Source organism: Dipodomys spectabilis, unplaced genomic scaffold (assembly GCF_019054845.1).
Source record: "Dipodomys spectabilis isolate Male_0828 unplaced genomic scaffold, ASM1905484v1 ptg000644l, whole genome shotgun sequence".
In the NCBI taxonomy this organism is placed as follows: Eukaryota; Metazoa; Chordata; class Mammalia; order Rodentia; family Heteromyidae; genus Dipodomys; species Dipodomys spectabilis.
The window spans coordinates 377247-399395 of record NW_024871321.1 but is presented as its reverse complement, the minus strand read 5'-3'; the positions used below and the strand labels follow the sequence as shown (position 1 = coordinate 399395).

Here is a 22149-nt window from a genome sequence, read left to right as displayed (position 1 = left end):
GTCCCCTCCCTCCGGCTGGGCAGGGCGGGGCAGGGCGGGAGAGCTGGCCCAGCTTTGTGCAGCTCAGGATTGTCCACCTCCCCCCGTCCTGGGGGGCTGGGGAATGCACCCCACATTGGAGGTCATCATGGGAGGAGGGTTGTTGTGGACTTGGGGTTCATTTTCCTGGGGTTTTTAGACACCCCCCAAAGACCAAAGTTGAAGAGTCCCCGGGTAGACCTGGCCCGGCTTTGTCTCTGCAGGCACAGGGTGGGAGCCAGGCCCGCTCCCGAAGTATCAGCTGCTTCCCTAAAACGATGAGCCCCCCCCACTCCCGCCCATCACCCCAGCTCCTCAGGAGGCTGAGATCTGAGGATCGCAGTTCAAAGCCAACCCCGGGCAGGAAGGTCTGAGATTCTCCGATCTCCAAGAAGCCATCAAAAACCGGAAGTGGTGCTGTGGCTCAAGTGGTAGAGCGCCAGCCTTGATCAGTGAGTTTTCTCTTTCCTGGAGCCCTTAGTGATGGCAAAGGTACTGAGGCAGGGAGGGGCTCAGGCATGGGGCGTGGACAGGGTACACGCACGAGACCGAGTGACAGTGTGGTGCGTGTTGTCTCTCGGGACCAGCAGCACAGACCTCCTCTGGGTGGTTGGTAGACACGAACATGCTTAGTTTGGCATCAATGGCTCATGCTTGTGGTCCTAACTACTTGGGAGGCTGAGATGGGAAGAATCCAGGTTAGAGGCCAGCCTGGGTCTACATGAGAGAGGCCCCCCCCCCAATCCACAGCTGGGCACAGCATCCAGCTGGCCTTGCGGGAGGCTGAGCTCGAGAGGTCATGGGTCATGCTGGGTCCGGGCCCAAGAGCCCTCAGGACTCCATCTCTGTGGAAGAAAGCCGGGTGTGGTGGCGCACGCCTGTCATCCTAGCTACAGCGGGAAGTGAAAAGTAGGAGGATCACGTTCCTGGAGCCTGTGTGGGCAGGAAGCGAGACTCTATCTAAAAAAACAACCAGTGCCGAGCAAAGCTCAGTGGTAGAGCAAGTATGAGTTCCTGAGCTGTAAACCAAACACTGGGGGTGGGGGGGGAGGAAGAAAAGAAGGTGGGAAGATAGGAAGGAAGGAGGGAAAGAAGGAAGGAAAGAGGGAAGGAAGAAAGGAAAGAGGGAAGGAAGGACGGAAGGAAGAATGTAAGCAGTCTCTCAGCACTAGATTGGACCTGTCCTGTTAGAATGTTGGGGTTCTCATGTTCCCCACATTTCAGAACCACCAGAACCACCAGTCCCACCGCCTGCCATCTACTCGGCGAGAGCCTGGGGCTGTGGGCAAACTCCTGAGTTCCAGAAACTTCTACCTTTCTCTGCTCTGCGGTGCATCTAGGAACCGTAGCCTGGAGTCTTTCCTGGTTTGGAAGGCGGTGGGCAAACAGCCCGGCGCCAGCCTCCTCCCAGGGCCTCGTGTGCACACATCCCAGATCCCAGATGACCTTGTCTTCTTCAAGGTCACCGGCCCCTCATTGGACTCTACCTCAACGTGAATGCTCGCTTTTTATGGTTTTTAGTTTTGCTCGAGGTGAGGTCTAGGGCCTTCAATCTGTGAAACACGAGCTGAAGGAAAAAAAAATCTTAAAAGGAAGAGAGAGCCACGAAGAAGCCAAGTGTCGGGGGGCGGGCGGGGCGCAGGGAGCATCCCGCGAGGCCCCACCAGAAAGAGGGGGCCCCGCAGGCCTCGGGTTTCAAAGACAAGAATGTGGGCAGACAGACGTCTTCCCGGGGAGAATGACCTCCAGATGTGGGCCTTGCTCGCTCATTCCTCCAGATGTGAGGGCATGGGGGGGGGGGGAGGAGGAGGCAGAGCGCGAGACGCCTGGCCTGGCTGCAAAACCAAGTGGAAAAACCTCCCTCATCCACGGGGGGTGTGGGGGGAGGGAGGGCGGGCTAAACCAGAACAAGAGCAAGCCTTCAGCGTAGGCGCGGGCAGAGAGAGGCCCGCACAGGGGAGGCTGGTGGAGGGGAGGCCGGCGGAGGGAGAGGCCACACCTCTCAGGGGCTGCACCCCAGGGCCCCTCCCCCAGGCCACAAGCCCCAGGGACTCACCCTTCTTCCCCTCCCCCCACCCCTCCCGGGAAGATAGGAGCCATGCTGGGCAGAGGGAGGGAAGGGGCCAGGGTAGGGCCGGCCGAGGCCCCCCCCCCCCCCAGTTCTCTCCCACCGTAAATGAGTTCGGCTCCTCACCATGGTCCAGTGCTCCTCCCAGGCTCTTAACACTGGTCAGCTCCCCACACCAAAGCCAGACTTTTTGGGGGAGAGGGGGTCAGTCCTGGGGCTTGAACTCAGGGCCTGGGCGCTGTCCCTGAGCGCTTTCACTCAAGGCTGGCGCTCTACCACTTGAGCCACAGCGCCACTTGAGGTTTTCTGGTGGTTCACTGGAGCTCAGAGTCTCGTGGACTTTCCTACCCCGGGGTTGGCTTTGGACCTCGATCCTCAGACCTCAGCCTCCTGAGTAGCTGGGGTGACAGGCGTGAGCCACTGCATCCAGTAAAGGTGTCATTTTTGGTAGAGGAAAATAGAAACCATTTGCCCTTCAGTTTGTTTCCCCCGGCCCCCCCCAGCCCCCCAGTCTTCCTGGCCCTTTGAGGGGTGGCTCCTCCCTGGGTTGGTCCCATCACACAGAGTGGACATGTGGGGGCTCGCACCCACACCCCTTTTTGCCTCCTTCTGGAACTGACTGCAGAGCCACCAGCGGGTCCCCCCCCCCAGCAGACCTCATCACCTTCCTGGGACCCCCGCAACTCCAGGGAGGTCCCCAGGGGATATCCTGAGCCCACCCCTCACCTTCCCCCAAAGATCAGGAGGAATGGAATGTTCTAGAAGATTCTTGGGGTGGGGGCATCCGGAAGACTCCCGCTGCAGCTCCACGCCACGCGAGTCAGGGCCTCGGTGCTACCCTCCCCGTGGGCAGCAAGAAGGCTGGAAGGCGGGGAGAGCCATGGGTTCAGCCAGCCACCCCGTGGACCAGGATCTGTTGCGTTCCGGACACCAAGTTGGGGGCCGTGATCTCCAGCGGGGAGAGGATGCGGGGTGGAGGGGAGGGGGGCTGGGATTCAGGGCATCTACACCCTCACCGGTCACCGACTCTGTATGGGGTCATCCGAGAGACACCGGGAGGGCGTGGTGGTCAGGAGACCGGCTGGCCCCGCGATCGGAGAGCCAACTGGCCAGCCGGCTGCCGAACTGGCTCTTTTCCAGAATGTACCATGGTGGCCTGGTCCGCCCAGCCAAGATTCACATCCAGGTCACACACCCTGGTGAACCTGTGGAGCTTTAACCTGTGGAGCTTTAGTCAAACACCAGGTTCCCGCCCGGCTTTCTGTCGATAAAAATGAAAAGAAAGAAACAGTTTAAATGAAGAACCTTTCCCACGTAAGACACGTGTATTAGCGCCTCACGTCCATGACTACGATCTGAGGACCGTGGTTCAAAGCCAGCGGGGCCAGACAGGTCTGTGAGACTCCTATCTCCAATAAACCACCAGGAAAAGACAGAAATAGAGCTTTGGCTCAAGAGGTCGAGCGCCACAAAATCGCAGGGACAGTGTCCGGGCCTGGAGTTCAAGCCCCAAGATTGGCGAATGCATGCACACGTGTGTGTGTGTGTGCACACACACAAACCACAAAAACAACATGGTTGGCGTTGTGATACACAGACCTGAGACTGGCCCTGAGACTCCTCCCATGGAGGCCGAGGCTGTAACACCTGGCGTACAGGTGTGCATGCATGCACACGTGTGTCGGCTGGTGTCAGGAGGATGGCCTCCAGTAAACCACCAAAAAGCTGGAAGTGGAGCTATGGTTCAAGTGGTAGAGCACCCAAGCAGAGGGCGGAGGGTGGAGGGATAGCAATTCAATCCTCTTCGGCCAATCCCTAACTTTGCCCCCAGCTTCACCTCCAAATGAAGGATATAACTTTTGTTCCCCCGCCCCTTTTTTTATTTGATGGTACTACGGACCAAACTCAGCCTTGCACCTGCTAGGCATGTCCTCCACCGCTTGAGCCACGCCTCCAGCCCTGCTTTGTGTTCATCTCACTTTGTGTCCAGGCCAGTCCAGACTGCGATTCTCCCCTCTTCCGTCTCCCTGATCGCTGACATTACAGGCATGTACCGCCATGCTGTCGTCTCTGGACGTTGCTGGATGTGGAGCCTCATGAACCTTTCATGCCCGGGCTGGCTTTGAACCTCGGTCTTCTCGTCTCTGAGGAGGGAGGCGTAGCGGCTCCAGGCTAGTGATTCTCATCGCTGCCATTGCCTCTCGCGATCCCATAACCCCATAAATGAAGCTGGTCACCCCGAGGTTGTGAAAGTCTCATCTGGCTGGGAGGGACGTGGGCACCGGTCAGCGTGGAAACTCCAGCGGGGGGGGGGGGGGTGCGTGACTAAATGGCTGGGTCATCAGCACGTTGGGCTCCCGTGTTGCTCAGGGTGGGCTGGGGAGGTCCTGATGTGGCCTTCCTCCCCCCCTCCCTCCCTCCCTCCCTCCCGGCCGCCTGGGACCTCAGGCGTGTGCGTGGGTGAATGACCGGCCTGGGTTTCAGCTCACTCATGCTGTGTGGCACAGGCCTGCGTGGTTTCAGCGTGGTGACTCTCCCCGCTCCCTCCTGGTGAAGTTTCACGCTTCACCCACTCAACATGACTTTCGTTCATTTGGCTGGACCTGGGCCTTGAACTCAGGGCCTGGGCGCTGTCCCTGAGCTCTTTCACTCCAGGTGGGTGCTCTACCACTTGAGCCACAGCTCTCACTTCTGGTTTTCTGGTGGTTCGTCAGAGATATAAGAGTCTCACAGACTTTCCTGCCTGGGCGGGCTTTGAACCACGATCCTCAGATCTCAGCCTCCTGAGTGGCTGGGATGACAGGCGGGAGCCACGAGCGCCTGGCTTGGTGTTTTTCTTTTTTAAAAAGTATTTGCACCGTGCATGTGGCTTTACATATGGCCCGCTGAGAGTGCGTGCATGTGCATGTGGAGGTATATGCGTGTGAGCATGTGTGTGAATTTGTGCTTGTGTGTGTGCATGCATGCATATGTGTGTGTATTTATGTGTGTGTGTGAGCATGTGTGCATGCATGCATATGTGTGTGCATGTGTATTTATGTGTGTGTGTGAGTGTGTGTGTGTGCATGTGTGAGATCTGGGCACTCCCCTCTCGATTCTTTCCCCCTCTCTAGACGCAGGAGATGACCTCGGGAGCTTGGGCCCCGGGGCCTCCCTCTGTCCAAACAGAGTCGGCTTGTCCCTGGGCAGGGGCAGCTGTGGGAGAGAGGGGGGGGAGAGAGGGAGGGAGGGAGGGAGAGGGAAGAGAGGGAGGGCGGTGGAGGGAGGGAGGGAGGAGGGAGGGGTGGTGGAGGGGGGAGGGAGGCCATTTGTTCTCCGCCCAGGTGCCTGGCTCCAGGTTTCTCTGTAAAAAATGCAGCCAGACCACATAGTTGTCAGGCAGGCGGTTAGAGGCCTGGGCTGGGGGTGGGGTGGGGGTGGGCAGGGGTGTGTGGGGGAGAGCCGGAGGACTGAGAGAGGGGTGGGGGTCCTCATGACCCCTCCATAGAGCCCCCTCCTGGGGCCTGGGCTGTGCCAGAGGGAGGGGCAGGGGAGGGGGAGGGGGAGAGCAGAGGGGGAGGGGGCAGGGGGAGAGCAGAGGGGGAGGGGGCAGGGCAGGGGGAGGGACGGGGGAGGGGGAGAACTCCGGCAGTCCTCCTGTCATCATGGTTTTTAATGGAAAAAAAAAAATCTCAACTCTGTTCTGTTTGTAGAGATCCAGTCTGGTTCTCTTGGGAAGGCTGGGTCTGATCACTCGTGTGTGTGTGTGTGTGTGTGTGTGTGTGTGTGTGTGTGTGAGTGTGTGTGTGTGTGTGTGTGTGAGTGCATACCTGTGTGACGGTGTATGTTTTTCCTGTCACTCAGTTGAGAAAACATTCTCAGCCAGGCGCCGGTGGCTCCCGCCTGTCATCCCAGCAACTCAGGAGGCTGAGATCTGAGGATCGCAGTTCAAGGCCAGCCTGGGCAGGAGAGTCCCTGAGACTCTGATCTTCCATGAACCGCCAGAAAACCGGAAGTGACGCCAGCAGAGCGCCAGTCTTGAGCTGAAGAGCTGAGGGACGGCGCCTAGGCCCTGAGTTCCAGGCCTAGGACAGCGTGCGCGTGCACATGCATGCGCGCGCGTACACACACACACACACACACACACAGGGTGGCCATCCTGGAGGGAGGCCCGGGCTGCCAGCCCTGCGGGATCTGGGGGACACGGGTGTGCAGCAGAGGGACGTGGCTCCAGCAGGCAGGCCCTGCCCTCAGGTGTGAGCAAAGTCCAGGCAGATGATCACAAGATCAGACGGCAAAGTTCTCGGCCAGCCGGGGACTTCCGGGCACGTCCTCGGGCCCTGGGCAGGCGGGGCAGGCGGGCTGGGCCTCTGGGTCCCCCCCACCTCCCCCCGTGTAAGAATAGAGAGCAAGTGGCCAGATGGTCCCGGAAGGGGGAGAGCCGGGAGGGCGGGCGGGAGGGGCGAGTGGACCAGCGGACACATCAGAAGGGACCCTCCCTTGCAGCTGATTGAAACTAATAACAAAACGCAGGAGGACATTTTACAAAAAGGCCCCCACCTGTGACCTCCTAGCTGTGACCTCCCAGCTGGGATCTTAGCTGTGAGGAGGCCGTTCCAGCTCAGCCCGGGAGACACATTCCTGAAACCACCCAAAAGCAGGAAGTGGAACTGTGACTCAAAGGGTTGAGCACCAGCCTCGAGTTCAACCCCCAGTACTGACACACACAATAATAATAATATGAATATGAATACGATAATAATAAATCCGGTAATCTGCAGCATGGAAGGAGAATCATCTGACTGGCTGACTAACTAGGTTTTTGGTTTGGTTTTTGTCAGTCCTGGGGCTTGAACTCGGGGCCTGGGCGCCATCCCTGAGCTCTTTCACTCAAAGCTGGCGCTCTACCACTTGAGCCACAGCTCCACTCCCGGTTTTCTGGTGGTTTCTTGGAGCTCAGAGTCTCAAGGCCTTTCCTGCCTGGGCTGGCCTTGACCAGAGATCCTCAGCTCTCAGCCTCCCTGAGTCTCTGGGGTGATGCACGTGAGCCAACCCCATGTCACCAGGATTTGAATGAATGGGATACAAGGGGGGCTCTCCTGCTCCCTCTAGGGACGGGAACCTGACCCGTGGCTGCTGCCTGCAGTCACTGCTACAGGGGACTTGGGTAAACATCTATTTTGGTGTCTCCTGTTACTCAGGGTGTCACGCCCTTTTCCACTGCGGTCTGTGGGTGTGAGTCACAGGCTGGGGCGGGGAGGGGGCAGTGCACGCTCACCCCGCCGCCGTGCACGGCCGGCCGCCAGCTCCACAGGGCGTAGCTCACCAACAAATCTTGCTCTTTTTTTTTTTTTTTCAAGCCAGCCTGATTCACAGAAGCTCCTTTAAAACCCGGGGAGAAAGGGCCGGCCCCGCACACACCCAGCCAGCAGCTCTGCCTGGGGAGCCCTTCCCGTCCTGCCGTCCCGCCACCCTGCAACCCGGGCCTCCAGACTGCAGCCTCCGTGCCTCCGGCCTCCGCAGCCTCAGGTAGGAGAGCGATCGCTCCTTCGGGGAGAGCACTTGGGTCTGAGGACTTCTAAACCTCGCCTTTCCCCCCCTTCTTTCTCTTCTTCTGTCTCTCCTTGGCTTTGATTTCTTTTTCTTCCCTACCTGTGACTCAAAAGAATCAAGTCCTTGAAACTTGTAGCTGGGAAGGCAGCCGAGGAGGTGATCTGTCCTGCGCAGGGTTGGGTTGGGGGGGTGGGGACGGATGGAGGGACAGGGGGCCCCCAGGGCTAGCATCTGGTCTCGGGGCTGTGGCTCCCAGTGGCTGGGTGGTGGCGGAGGGGACTTTGGAGCGGACTTGGACAGCGAGTGTTTTTATGTAGGGAACGGCCTGCCCGGGCCCAGGGTGGGTACTGTCCCCTGCAAACCACACCAATCCCTCCTTTTGCCTGCGGGTGGGTGGGTGGCAGAGTTTTGGGGGTGGCCTGGGGGGGGCATGGGGGAGCAGAGGAAATGCTAATGGAGAAACATCTTCCCATTCACTTCTGCAGAAGAGATGTCGCTCGTTTCTCGTGGAGGGAGGCAGGGAAGAGATTGGCTGATTTAAAGAAAACCGTTAGGGGAAACGGGGGGGGGGGGGGGAGAGGGAGGGAGGGAGGGCGGGAAGGGGGGGAGCAGCTGGGGTTTGGAATAAGGAGGATGTGGACGCCGTGTGGATTCCGGGCTCCGGTTCTTGGCCAGATGTGGCGTCCAGGAGGGGAGGGCGGGGCTCATGGATTCCAGAACCCTGGAGAAGCTCTGAGCCCTCTCTTTAGCCCACCCACTGCCAAGAACCCCCCTCCTCCCCCCAAGGGCTGAAAGGAACTCCTGGAGCTGGGAATCCTTGACTCGGTTGACCGCTTGTGTCCTGTCTAATTCCCCACAGGAGGAGACCGGGGTGGGGGTGGGGGAGGGAGGGTGGTGTGATCTTCACTCCCCCCCATCTGCCTCCTGCTGGACCCCACCTCTGGCCCTCCTGTGGGTCACCCGAGATGCAGCCCCCCCCAGCTCAGGTGGAGTGGGCTGGGGAACTTCTTGGAGGGTGTGAGCTCCCTGGCGGCCCTGGGGAGAAGTTCAAGCGGCTTCCCCCTCCCCGCCCCATCCTCACCCCACAGACCCACCGGGGCCACGGAACAAACCCGTCCATCCTGTCCTCCATCCCTTCCACAGGGAGGATGAACGAGTACGTTCCTTCCTTTCCTACCGGCAGGACTGGGATCTGCATCCCGGCCTGGGCATCTGGCAGCTCTTAACAAATCCCAGGCCAGGGGAGTCAGGGCCTGGGGCGAAGGCCAGGCGCCCATGCCTGCCCCTCTGCTGGACAGCACTAGCCTTCCGTGTCCCCCATGCCGAGCAGAACCGGTGGACGCCCCTGGACCCCCCCAGGACTGTGGCGGCCTGGGCATTGAATCTGTCCTGGTGGTCACTGTGCCCTTGGCAAACCCTGACGCTAGCCCAGGCTAGCCCCAAAGCCACGGGCCTCCTCCGTCAGCCTCCGGAGGGCCGGGATTGCAGGCATGTGCCACAAGGCCAGTTCCTGGCTTCATGTTTAATTAGCACAGATGAGTAGAGCTGGAGAAGCAGCGCTTTATTCCTCCCCCCCCTCCCCCCCGCCCCTCGTCTCTGAAATAGTACTTGGGGGTCTTTGAAGCCACGTAGGTCGCTGGCTACATCCTGAAGTGTTTCACTTTGTTTTTTGTGCCAGTCCTGGGACTTGAACTTGGGGCCTGGGTGCTGTCCCTGAGCTGCTTTTACACGAGGCTGGTGCTCTACCACTTGAGCCACAGCGCCATGTCCGGTTTTTCCTGTGTGGTCCTGAGGACTCGAACCCAGGACTTCGGGCGTGCTAGGCAAATGCTCTCCCCCTGAGCCGTGTGCCCAGCCGGGCTTCATCTTCCAGATGCATCTGCAAGTTCTTTGTGAGTGTGGCTCACACGAGTGTGCGCTCACACCGCTCCAGGGGGCACAACAGCCACACCAGGAACAAGGGCTTCTAACCAGCCCTTTTGGGGTGTGGCCTGTCCCTGGGGCCCACGCCCGTCCTCTGACACCATCCGGGAGAGGGAGGAGGGCGAGGAGGGAGAGGAGGGAGAGGAGGAGGGAGAGGAGGGAGACTCGCTGCCTGGCGGAGGCCGCGGCTTTGCCCGGCAACCGGACATCAAGGCCCAGCCATGGCCTTCACTAGTTTTGAACTGCAGCCTTAGACCACGAGCCTCCCTCCTCCCCTCCTCCCTTCCTTCCCTCCTCTTCTCCCTTCTGCCCCGGAGGCTGGGGTTTCTAGATTGTTCTTGCCATCTGGGCATCCTGGAGGCCAACATATAGGTAGATCCAGTGAGGAGTTAACTTGAGTTTTCTTTTTGGGAGCGTGCATCGGTCCTGGGGCTCAAACTCCGGGCCTGGGCGCGGTCCCTGAGCCAGAAAACCAGTTCAAGGCTGGCGCTTCCGTTTTCTGGCTTTGAACCGTGATCCTCCACGCTCAGCCTCCGGCCGGGCGGCGTCCGGGAAGATGGGCCGGCGGCTCAGCTCTGGGGGTGTTGAGCGTGTGAGGTCCGCGGGATTGCAATCCAGGGTCAGCCCTGGGTGGAAAGCACCAGCCGGAGGTGGCGGCCCCGAGGGGGCGGGCGCCACCCAGACACAGAGCCCTGAGCGGGAAAAGATCCACGCCACCGCTGGGGCTGGACGCGCGGTTCCAGCGGTGAAGCGCCTTGTCTTGCAAGAATGAGATTCTGAGTTTAAATTCTGGTACAAGGAGAGAGAGAGACAGAGACAGAGACAGAGAGCGCAAGGAAGGAAGGGAGGGAGGGAGGGACAGAAGAAGGGAGGAAGGAAAGAAGAAAAAAATAAGGAAAAAAGAAAGGAAGGAGGAAGGAAAGAGGGGAGGAAGGAAGGAAAGGAGGAAGGAAGGGAGGAAGGGAAGAGGAGTGGAGGAAGGAAGGAGGGAGGAATGAAGGAAGGAGGAAGGAAGGAAAGGAGGAAGGAAGGAAGGGAGGAAGGAAGGAAGGGAGGAAAGAGGAAAGAAAGGAAGGAAGAAAGGAAGGAAGGAAAGAAGGGAGGAAAGGAGGAAGGAAGGAAGGAAAGGAGGAAGGAGGGAAGGGAGGAAAGGAGGAAGGAAGGAAGGGAAGAAGAAGGGAAGGAAGGAAGGAAGGAAGAGAGGAAGAAGGAAGGAAAGGGAGAAAAGGAGGAAGGGAGGAAGGAAGGAGGAAGGAAGGAAGGAAAGAGGAAGGAAGAAGGAAGGAAGGGAGGAAGGAGGAAGGAAGAAGGAAGGAAAGGAGGAAGGAGGAAGGAAGAAGGAAGGAAGGGAGGAAGAAAGGAAGGAAGGAGGAAAGAGGAAAGAGGAGGAAGAAGGGAGGGAGGGAGGAAGGGGGAAGGAGGAGGAAGATGACCTGAGCTCCCTCTGGGGGGAGTTGTTGGGGCTTCACCCTGGCCGGGGCTCAGGGCATGGAGCCCCTAGGAGCCCATCGGGAAGAGGAAGCAGAGCTATAGCCCCCCCTAATTTACCTGGGGCGCCCAGTGCGGCAGGCCGGCCCACGCCTCCATTTTCTCCCTGCACTTAGTCATTATCTCCAGGATCTCTGGCCCTGGCTCCTCTTCCGAGCTGACGTCAGAGGGAACCCCAGCTGGAACCCCAGCTCCCTCTTTAGGGGCCTGGCCTCAGCCTCCTTCCGAGGGGGAGGTTGGGGTGCAGGAGAGCTCATGAGAGCAGAGGGCGGTCCTGAGGCTAGTCTGGGCCGGCCCTGCTAATGCCCAGGGGTAAATAAACACGACCCAGACCAGGAAAGAGCAGGCTAAAGGGGCTGGGGTGGGATTTGAACCCAGAACCTGTGCTAGAGACTGTTAGCAGCCAATACCGCCTCTCTGGGGCCCCAAGGCCGACTATGGACATCTGGATCTGTACTAGTTATTGGTCCCCTCCCTCCCTCCCCCCTCCCTCCTCCCTTCCCCTCCCCCCTCCCGTTTCCAACCTCACCTGGCCGAGTCTGCACAAGTCTCTGCGCAAGTCCACACCAGCACCAGATAAGCAATACTTTTCCATCCTCACCCCCCCCCCCGACATTTTTGGGGTGTGGGGTGTGTCTGCCTGGCCCAGGGCGAGGGAAGCCAGTGGCTCCTTTTGCATCCGCTGCTCCTCTGGGCGTGAGCCCTGGAGTAGCCACGGTCTGACCAGCATGCGCCCCCCTTTAATCCCGGCCTCACCCTCCCGCCCAGGCTGCTGGTGGTGCTGGTGACTTGCCTTTCTGCATCTACCACCTTGTCCACCAACACACAGAGGACCCTGTGCCGTGTGGGCCCTTGGAGAAACAAAGTGACAGCAGCAAACAGATCTTGAGGCTAGGAGGCGTGGGGCAAGCCTGGGGTGCCGGCCAGGAGGTGGGCCCAGGGACCCCCGAGAGGAGCCGACCTCAGTGCCACCGGGCCCAGAGAGTGTTTTTAGCAAGTCCTCCTTCTGTCCCCAGATTCTGTAATTATGTCTGTGCATTCATTCATTCATTCATTCATTCACAGAGATCAGTCCAGGAGCTCAGGCCTCTTGGGGGGGTGGAGGGAGAGGGCCTCGCGTCCACGTGTAACCGTCCAGCCACCGTCCACTAGCAGGCCACGTCGGGCCTGTGGGCTGGGAAGGGGGGACATGACCTCTGGTAGGAGTCCAGGAGGGCTTCCTGGAGGAGGAGGCCGGACACCTGATTGAAAACACACTCAGTAGGCAGGGACTGGAGGAGGGACGCGTGCGTGCGGAGCTTTTATGCTTAGCGGTCACGTTCCTGGAGTCCGAGGTGCACAGTGGACAGCTGGGACCTGGCTCCGGGTCATCGGTGTTGGTGTGCACGCCCATGTGCGTGTGTGTGCATGTGTGTGGTATAGATGATGTGTGCACAGACACCCTGATGGCTGGACAGCGGAGGGAGAGGAGGGGGTGGCAGAGAGGATGATGGGAGGAGGAAATGTCTGGACAGAGGAGGGAGGGGTCAGAGAGGATCATGGGAAGAGATGATGTCATCTGGACAGAAGGGAGGGTGGTTTTCCTGGCGGGCCTGCACATGACCCTCGCCCTGCTGTGTGGCGGGGTCTCCACCGCAGAGACGCTAAACGGGGCTGGACATGGAGAAGGAGCTGAGCATCTGCCATCCAGCGCGCGGGATTGGAAGACAGCCCGACAGACTCGGGGTGGGGAAAAGACAGCCGGGTGCACGGTGCAGCCTCTGTTTCTGGCCTGGCACAGAAGCCTATGGGAGCTGGGGGGGCGCTGAGCACCCCTTATAGTAGGGACCAGGACACCGGCCGATCGGAGACTCGCCTCCAATGAACCACCCCAAAGCCCGCAGTGGAGCTGTGGCTCAAGTGGTCGAGCGCCAGCCTTGAGCACCAGAGCTCAGCAGGCCCAGGGCCCAGGCTCCCCCAACTCCAGAGTTCAAATCCCAGTAACTAACTAGTGCAAAACCAAAATAACCAAAACACCAAAAACCCAGGCATGAAATGCAGACCACTGTGGAGGTAACACAGGAACCTGCAGTCTATCTAGCGTAGTTAGATGGTGCTAGAATTTGCATGTCTAGCAGGAAGTGCATTTTCTTGTCCCTCCCTCCCTCCTTTCCTTCATTCCTTCTTCTTTCCTTTCTTTCTTGTCCTGGAGCTCGAACCCAGGACACTGCACTCGCTAGGCAAGCGCTTTGTCACTGAGCTCCATCCCAGCCCCCTGATAACTGCTGAACACCAAGGGTTATGAATAACCTCTCTCCCCTGAGATCTGCTGCCCAAGTACTAGCAGGTTTTTGTTGTTGTTGTTGTTGGTTGTGGAGCTTGAACTCAGGGCCCTGGCGCTGTCCCTCAGCTCTTCAGCTCAAGGTGGTGCTTTACCACTTGAGCCACAGCTCTACTTCTGGTTTTCTGGTGGCTTACTGGAGATGCGAGTCTCATGGACTTTCCTGCCCAGGCTGGCTTTGAACCACGATCCTCAGATGTCAGCCTCCTGGTGGCTGGGATGACAGGCATGAGCCACCGGTGCGTGGATAGAACTTGATTTGTGTTTTGGATGGTGTACGCATGTCACGATGGATATGAAATCAGACACTTGCCTAACCAACTCTGGGCTTGCACACCTTGATTATGAAACTAGCAGTGTCGGGACACCCAGTTTAGCCGCTTTTTTTGGGGGGGGGGCAGGAAAAGTGTCCTCTTTTTAAAAAACTTTTCCTGCTGGGGGGAGATGGGTTAGAGGAGTGAGTATATAAATCTTGGTTCTGAAAGGGAGGGAATTGCATTTGATCAAGATGGACGGGCATAGAGGCACACAGAGGTCTCCAGAATTTTCTGATGGAGGTGGAACTTTGTTGTCTTTTTTTTTATTGCGACTTCTCATTTCGGCTGAGATCTCAGAGGTGCGGAAGTGGAGCCGTCCCACTAAATCTGATGTTAACCTTTTCTTCTCCTCTCTTCCCTTCCTCCGTTCTTTCCAGAAACTTCTCTTGCCAAGATGTTGGTGCTCCTGGCCAGTATCTTCGTGGTGCACAATGCCTGCCTCATCATGCTGTTTGTCTCCACCATCGCCAACGTGAGTCCGGGCCTCCAGTGTGGAGCCCTGGTGTGGATGCTGAGGTGGAGGTGGGGGAGGAGGGTGGGTTTACCTCAGTGCCCGCAGGGTGGTCCAGGGACTGGGAGGGATGGACAGCGGGAGCCGGGCCGGGCTGAGCCCTCCTGGATCTCAGTGACAGGGGAGGTGGAGAGGGCAGGATGGATCTTCGTGGTCAGGCCCCCCAGATTCAAGCGTGGAGCCCTGAATATGGTGGGGACAGGGCCAGAGGTGTGCAGCCAGATGGCAACCGGGCTCTGCTGTCCCCGGGCCCCGGCGCCACTTCCTCCGGTGGTCGTTTGTTGTTGTTTGTTAGTGGAAGCGTCCAGTTTGCTCCGATCGTGCTCAGGAAGGTCAGGCTGGTTGCTCCACGCTGGGCTCTGCTGACCCCTTCGCTCCACCCCTAACTTGGTGGAGTTGTTTCCTTCACCTGGGAGTCGGTGGTGGGTCTTGAACTCGGGGGGCCCGGCGCTGTCCTGGGCGGGCGCTCTACTGCTTGAGCCGCAGCGCCCCTTCCGGCTTTGGGGTTCACTGGGGATCAGGGTCTCTCACAGCCTTGGCTGCCCCGGTGGGCTTCGAACCGCGATCCTCAGTGAGGATCACCTCCCTCGAGGTGACCTCTGCCATCCGCCCTCTGCCCTCCGCCAGGTCTGGGTGGTGTCTGACCACGTGAACGCCTCCGTGGGCCTCTGGCGGAACTGCACCGGTGGGGACTGCAGTGGCGGGCTGAGCTACGGCGACCAAGGTGCGTGCGGGGCGTGGCCAGCCCTGCCCCAATAGAGACCAATCCCCATCCTCAGGGGGCTTGGCCCTGCCCCAATAGAGACCAATCCCTGTCCTCAGGGGGCGTGGCCCTGCCCCAATAGAGACCAATCCCTGTCCTCAGGGGGCGTGGCCAGCCCTGCCCCAATAGAGACCAATCCCTGTCCTCAGGGGGCGTGGCCAGCCCTGCCCCAATAGAGACCAATCCCTGTCCTCAGGGGACGTGGCCAGCCCTGCCCCAATAGAGACCAATCCTCGTCCTCAGGGGGCGTGGCCCTGGCCCTGCCCCAATAGAGACCAATCCCCGTCCTCAGGGGGCGTGGCCAGCCCTGCCCCAATAGACCAATCCCTGTCCTCAGGGGACGTTGCCAGCCCTGCCCCACTAGAGGCCAATCCCTGTTCTCAGGGGGCGTGACCCTGGACCTGCCCCACTAGAGGCCAATCCCCGTTCTCAGGGGGCGTGGCCCTGGCCCTGCCCCACTAGAGACCAATCCCTGTCCTCAGTGGGGCGTGGCTCTGGACCAGCCTCCAATAGAGACCAATCCCTGTCCTCAGTGGGGCGTGGCTCTGGACCAGCCTCCAATAGAGACCAATCCCTGTCCTCAGTGGGGCGTGGCTCTGGACCAGCCCCCAATAGAGACCAATCCCAGTCTTCAGAGGGCGTGGCCCGGGGGCCAGTCCCCAATAGACATTAATCCTTGCCCATGGTGGGTGTGGCCCTGGGCCAGCCCCAGAAGAGGCCAGGCCCGGCCCACAGGGGGCAGGGCCACGGAGCAGCCCCAATGGGGATGGAGCCCCGCCCGCCGTGGGCGTGGCCACACCCATGGGCGTGGTCTGACGCGGCTCTTCCCGCCCGTGTCCGCAGACGCCCTCAAGGCTGTGCAGGCCTTCATGATCCTGTCCATCATCTTCTCCGTCATCTCCCTGGTGGTCTTCGTGTTCCAGCTCTTCACTATGGAGAAGGGGAACCGCTTCTTCCTCTCCGGGGCCACCATGCTGGTGTGCTGTGAGTATCCCCGCCCGGGGCCGCCCGCAGCTGGTGGGCCGACATCCGGGGCATGGCTCCGGGGGCTGTCAGCGGCATCCGGGGCTCTCAGCCCGGGAGCCCGGGCCTGGGGGTGGGGTGTTGAGCGCGCCTGACCCCCACGCGCCCCGTCCCGCAGGGCTGTGCATCCTGGTCGGCGTGTCCATCTACACCCACCACTACGCCAACAGCAACGTGCACTTCGACACGTCCACGCACCACGGATACTGTTTCATCCTCACCTGGATCTGCTTCTGCTTCAGCCTGGTCATCGGCATCCTCTACCTGGTCCTGAGGAAGAAGTGAGGCCGACCCCGTGCGCACGCGCGTGTGCGTGGGCCGGGGAGGGGGTGGGGAGGCCCGAGCCTTGGATGCGGGAGGAGGGACGCGAGCCGCAGGGCGGGAAGACGGACACACACAGACACACATGCACACACATAAACACACGCACACACGTGCAACACATGCACATGCATGCACACACAAACACATGTGCACACACAACACACACATGTGCAACACATGCACATGCATGCACACACAAACACATGCACACACATGCACACATGCACACACGTGTGCAACACATGCATATGCATGCACACACAAACACATGTGCACACACAACACACACGTGCACACGCATGCACACACAAACACACACATGTGCAACACATGCACATGCATGCACACACAAACACATGCACACATGTAAACACACGCACACACAAGGAAACAGGCCGAGGGGTTCCCGTCAGCCGCTTGCTCTCGGGAGGACGGCGCTGCCAGGGCCAGGTGTGGGCCAGACGGGCCTGCCCTTGGCCACAGGCGCGGCCTCGGTGACACCCATGGCTGACACCACCCGGGCGAGCCCTTGATGCCACACTGGGTCCCCCACCCACCTCCAGGCAGGGGGATCAATCCAGCTGAGAGCAGCCCTGCTCTGCTCCCACCCTGTGTGGCCTGGAAGTCCCCTGCCCTCCGATCCCACACCAAGTGCCCCACGGGGGGCTCACGGTGCGGGGGGGCTGGCGTGGTCAGTCACTGCCCGGACATGGACAGATATCCGGGCCCACGTAGCCCCGTGGTGGAGGGCCAAAGCGGAGGAAGGGCGCCCTGGAAGGCCCTGGAGAGGGGTGGAGCCCAAGTTAGACCCCCATCCCTGCAGCTGACCCTCATGGGGTTTTCCTGCTGCCACTCGGTCTGGTGGTCACTAAAGGGCGAGATAGCCCTTTGGGCACCTGTGAGATGTTCCGACCATCCTGCCTTCCAGATGAGGCCTGATACACACACACACACACACACACACACACACACACACACACACACACACACACACCAAACCACAAGCTCTGGGCTGGGGCGGGGTGGCGGCGTATTAAGCACGCTAATGGTAGCCAATGGTGGGGACCGGGCACCCCGCTCTCCAGGAAGGGAAGGGAGACTCTTGCGGTGAATAGAATCGCAGGTGACGGGCAGATGTTTTCTTGTTCTGAAATAAAGCGAACACACTTGGCGCCCCCAGACAGAACACCCGTTGGGGTGTCTGTGGCCGCCTGAGATTTTCCACGGAGGATTTAGAAATAGGAGGCGCTGGATTCCGGGCTCTCCGGCCGGGGCTCTGCCCCCCACTCCCCCCAGCCATGTCTGCAGATCGACCCTGGGGAGAAGTCCAAACTGGTTCTGGCCTACTTTCTCTTGCTCCTCTATGTACATTTGCGCGTGGGCCTTTCTCTTTGGGGGTGGGGGAGTGGGATTACTATGCGATCATCGCTGGTATTTATGTAAAGGGTCTGTTCCTCTGTGTTCATTGTGGCTAAGGGAGAGTTGCAGGCCAGGCCGGCCGAGGGACCCCCAAGACGCCTTTAAGGTGCTGTCCAGGCCGAGGTGACAGTCACAGCGACTTCCCTTGCTTTCTAAGCCCCCCCCCATGACATTTACGTCTCGTGTAATCTGCATGGCTCTAGCGGGGTTTTCTTCTTTGTACTGTATGCACCGGCTTGTTCCCAGCAGCTATCATTGTAAATATTTTGATACAAAAAGTGTTGATAACTCGGTGGAAGATAAAAACAGATTCCAACGCCCTTCGCCCCATGTGACTGTTTTCTTTCTACCACACATAAATAAATACAAGGTGGGATCCATTAAGCTAATGGATGGGGAGGGCCGGGTGTCAGCCCGATCACCTTTGTGGAAAAGAGCAACGTTCTGTCCACGCGAGCTAAATGCACGGCCCAGTGCGGCCTCAGCCGCTGCTGACCCGGATGGAGATCAGGACCTGTCCACAAACGTGGGGGACATCGGTTTGATGTCCTCTCAGGAGCCCACAGAGCTGGGGGGACCTGGTACCAGCTTGTTTGTTGACATGGGGTCTTGCTCACTTTTGGTCTCTACTGAATAGCTGAGCACTTGGACATGTCTTAGTTTTTCCCCAGTCCTGGGTCTTGAACTCAGGGCCTGGGCGCTGTCCCCGAGCTTCTTTTGCTCCAGGCTAGAGCTCTACCACTTGAGCCACAGCACCACTTCTGGCTTTTTCTGTGTATGTGGGATTGAGGAATCGAACCCAGGGCTTCCTGCATGCTAGGTGGGCACTCTACCACTGAGCCACCTGCCCAGCCCTGGTTTTTATTATTATTGTTTTTCTGAGCTGATGGTGTGGGGGACTAGGCGAGGTGGGGAGCAAAGTGGGGCTCCCAGCCAGGCCCAGGTGGGTCACCCCACGTGCCCGGGACAGCCAGGAACCCAGGGCCACACAACCCCACGTGCCACCGTTTTCCTAAAGCCAGAAGAATTCCGGGCCTCAGTTTCCCCTCCCTGTCCCCTGGCCTGGTCTGCCCCTTGGAGGGAGCTGGGCCCTGCCACGTCCCTGAGGTGTGAGCACACTGCCCCCTGGTGGCCAGCTCAGGACATGATGGGATGGAGACACAAGTCCAGACTAGGGGATTGCAACCCATTCACCCCTGAATACTGCACCCCTCCATGGCCTGGCCTCCCACCTGGACCCAGTGTCACCTCTGATCGACCCCCCAGTGCTCCTTACTCAAATAGATGCCCCTCTTCCCTTCTTTTTTCGTGGGGCTTGACCTCAGGGCCTGGGGGCTGTCTCTGAGCTCCATGTCTGTTTCTTTGGGTGGTTCGCTGGAGATCAGTCTCACAGGTTTCCTGCCCAGGGTCGAAGGCAGTCCAGCTCTTGGAGGGATCCCCGGGGGGTGGGGTGGGGGTGGTGAGTGGAGATCCAGGGCGGAGGCCCAAGGAGGAGGCCCAGGATGGAGGCCCAGGGTGGAGGCCCGTCGATCCCTGCACTCACGTCCTACCACAACAAAGGACTGGGAAAGTCACAACTAGAATTCCACGTAGTGTTAACAGTATGGCTGTCAGAAGGTGTCTGAGCCCGGGTCACTGAGAAAGCCTGTCTATTCTGAAGAATCCCAGAACCATATGGAGTCAGACATCACATGTGTTTCTCAGAGAAGCGGCTGAGGTGCAGAGGGTGGATGCAGGCCGCACAGCATCTCCGGGGGCCGGCTGGAAGGCGTGGTTGTCATGGTTACCGGCCACGCGGAGGCCGGGGTCGGTCCACTGCTCATCTGCACTGCCCGTGGGTCTGGACTTGGCACACGGTGTCCGGTCTGGGCCTGAGGAGCACTGTGCGCTGAGCTGGAGTTTTTTTTTTTCTTCTCCTGCACTGACATCATCGGCTGTATCGAAATTGCCATCCTATTTTTGGAAAAAAATTAGATGGCTTCACATAAGCGATTTTTCTTTTCTCTTAGCAGTTTTTTTTCTTTTTTTGGGCGACTGAGGCACGGCACGCAGTCAGGAAGGACAGATTAGCATGAATAACGACGCTGCGCGAACACAGGAACAGACTTTGAACTCTTCTGAGCCTCCTGTTCCCTTTTCTAAAAGATATTTATTTATTTATTGAGTGACTGTTAATTCCCAGTAGATTTCCACTGTGGGGCAAGTCGGCCACAAGCTGCGAGGCTCTGAGGAAGTGAGTCTTTTTTCTTTTTCTTTTTGTGCCAGTCTTGGGCCTTGAACTCTGGGCCTGGGCACTCTTCCTTGAGCTCTTTTTCATGCAAGGCTGGTGCTCTATCACTTGAACCACAGCACCACTTCTGGTTTTCTGGTGGTTCATGGGAGATCAGAGTCTCATGGACTTTCCTGCCCAGGCTGGCTTTGATCCTCAATCCTTAGATCTCAGCCTCCTGAGTGGCAGGGATGACAGGCGGGAGCCCCAGGGCCCGGCCGCTCCCCTGTCTTCTGGGCTGTGCTGACCCCTGGATGCCTGGCTTGTCTGAGGTCTGCTGGCTGTGAAGTGATCTTGGTTCACAGCCGTCCTCTGGAGTCCTTCCATGGGAAGCGGTGGCCGGGAGGCCGGGGCGGTGAGGCCGCATCTGAATAAAAGCTTCTGCACCTCTCTGTGCTGGCTGTGTCCTCTGTCCTCCCTGACCCCCTCCTGGTCCTCCCCATTCTCCTCCCCCCTCCCCTCTGTCCTCTCTCTACTCCCTCCCCTCTTCCCTCCTCATCCTCTCTATCCTCTTCCTCCCTATCTTCTCCGATCCCCCTCCCTGTCCCCCACCCTTCCTTCCTCCCCTCCTCTCCTCCATCCCCCTTCTAGTCTGAGGCTCCCGGGCTGCCAGCGCAGAGCATGGAGCGGCCGCCGGGGGGCGCGCGCGGACCGCCGTCCCCGCGGGTGCAGTGCGCGGAGCGGCCGCCGGGGGGCGCGCGCGGACCGCCGTCCCCGCGGGTGCAGTGCGCGGAGCGGCCGCCGGGGGGCGCGCGCGGACCGCCGTCCCCGCGGGTGCAGTGCGAGGAGCGGCCGCCGGGGGGGCGCGCGCGGACCGCCGTCCCCGCGGGTGCAGTGCGCGGAGCGGCCGCCGGGAGGCGCGCGCGGACCGCCGTCCCCCGCCGCCGCCGCCGCCCGCGCTCACCGCCGCGGCCGCCGCAGTGCAGCGCGGGCCGGGGCAGAGCGGCCGCGGGAGCCGGAGCCGAGCCCCGCCGAGCGGGGGCCGGGGCCTGGGGACGGAGGCCCGGGACGGAGGCCGGGGGAGCAGAGGCTGGCTCGGGCCTGGGGCCGCGCGCTGGACTTCTTCCTGCCCTCCATGTGCCCTGCCTCCCCTCCCCCTCCCTCCCCTCCCCCTCCCCCTCCCCCTCCCCCTCCCCTCCTCCTCCTCCGTCCTCCCTCCCCTCCCCCTCCCCCCTCCCCTCCCCTCCCCTCCCCTCCGTCCTCCCTCCCCTCCCCCCTCCCCTCCCCTCCCCTCCGTACTCCCTCCCTTCCCCCTCCCCCTCCCCTCCCTCCCCTCCCCTCCGTCCTCCCTCCCCTCCCCCTCCCCCTCCCCTCCCCTCCCCTCCCCCTCCCCTCCCCTCCCCTCTGTCCTCCCTCCCCTCCCCCTCCCCCTCCCCTCCCTCCCCTCCCCTCCGTCCTCCCTCCCCTCCCCCTCCCCCTCCCCTCCCCTCCCCTCCCCTCCGTCCTCCCTCCCCTCCCCCTCCCCCTCCCCTCCCTCCCCTATCCTCCTTCCCCTCCCCTCCTCCCCCCTCTCTGTCCTCTCCTTCCCTCCCTTCCCCTCCCCTCCTTCTCCCCTGCCCTCCCTCCCCTATCCTACCCTTCCCCCATCTCCCTCTCCTCCCTCCCTCCCTGTCCTCCTTCCCCTCCCCTGTCCTGCCCTCCCCCATCTCCCTCCCTCCCTCCCTCCCTCCCTCCCCTCCCCTCCCCCTCCCTCCCGCACAACCACAGCCCCCTCTGTGGCCTCCTCCCCTGGGGCCCCCATCCTCCATTTCTCAGCCTTCCTCAGAGCCATGTAAATTTGGAAATGTCTAGAAGAAAGCTGTTAATTCCCACCTGAACCCAGCTGCCCTGCTCCCCCCAGTCCTCTTCCAGAAAGCACCTGGCCTCACTGCCTTCCTCTGCCTCCTACTTGGCTCTCAGCTGGCCTCCTCTGAGCCAGCCTCCTCTGCCAGCCTCCTCTGCTGGCCTCTCTGCGGGCCTCCTCTGTGCTGGCCTCTCTGCCGGCCTCCTCTGCTGGCCTCTCTGCGGCCTCCTCTGAGCTGGCCTCTCTGCGGGCCTCCTCTGTGGTGGCCTCTCTGCTGGCCTCCTCTGAGCTGGCCTCCTCTGAGCCGGCCTCCTCTGAGCTGGCCTCCTCTGTTGGCCTCCTCTGTGCTGGCCTCCTTTCCCTGCAACAATTCACTTTTCACGAATCAGTG

The 22149-nt window shown here is 60.3% G+C and overlaps 1 protein-coding gene across 1 annotated transcript; it reads left to right on the top strand.

The window, feature by feature from the left end:
* The first annotated feature begins 7372 nt into the window (after nt 1-7372).
* On the top strand, nt 7373-16426 carry Emp1 (epithelial membrane protein 1). The gene is made up of 5 exons (XM_042671557.1): nt 7373-7594; nt 14044-14138; nt 14805-14901; nt 15784-15924; nt 16082-16426. Exons 2-5 carry the CDS (start codon nt 14061-14063, stop codon nt 16246-16248), a joined length of 483 nt encoding a protein of 160 aa, XP_042527491.1. The 5' UTR covers nt 7373-7594; nt 14044-14060; the 3' UTR covers nt 16249-16426.
* The last annotated feature ends 5723 nt before the right edge of the window (nt 16427-22149 follow it).

Excerpts from the sequence above, each read along its gene's own strand:
- Emp1 (XM_042671557.1), top strand. The coding sequence starts at position 14,061 with ATGTTGGTGCTCCTGGCCAGTATCTTCGTGGTGCACAATGCCTGCCTC. Across the intron at positions 14,139-14,804 it reads TTGTCTCCACCATCGCCAAC|GTCTGGGTGGTGTCTGACCA; the intron begins GTGAGTCCGGGC and ends GCCCTCCGCCAG. Across the intron at positions 15,925-16,081 it reads GGCCACCATGCTGGTGTGCT|GGCTGTGCATCCTGGTCGGC; the intron begins GTGAGTATCCCC and ends CCCGTCCCGCAG.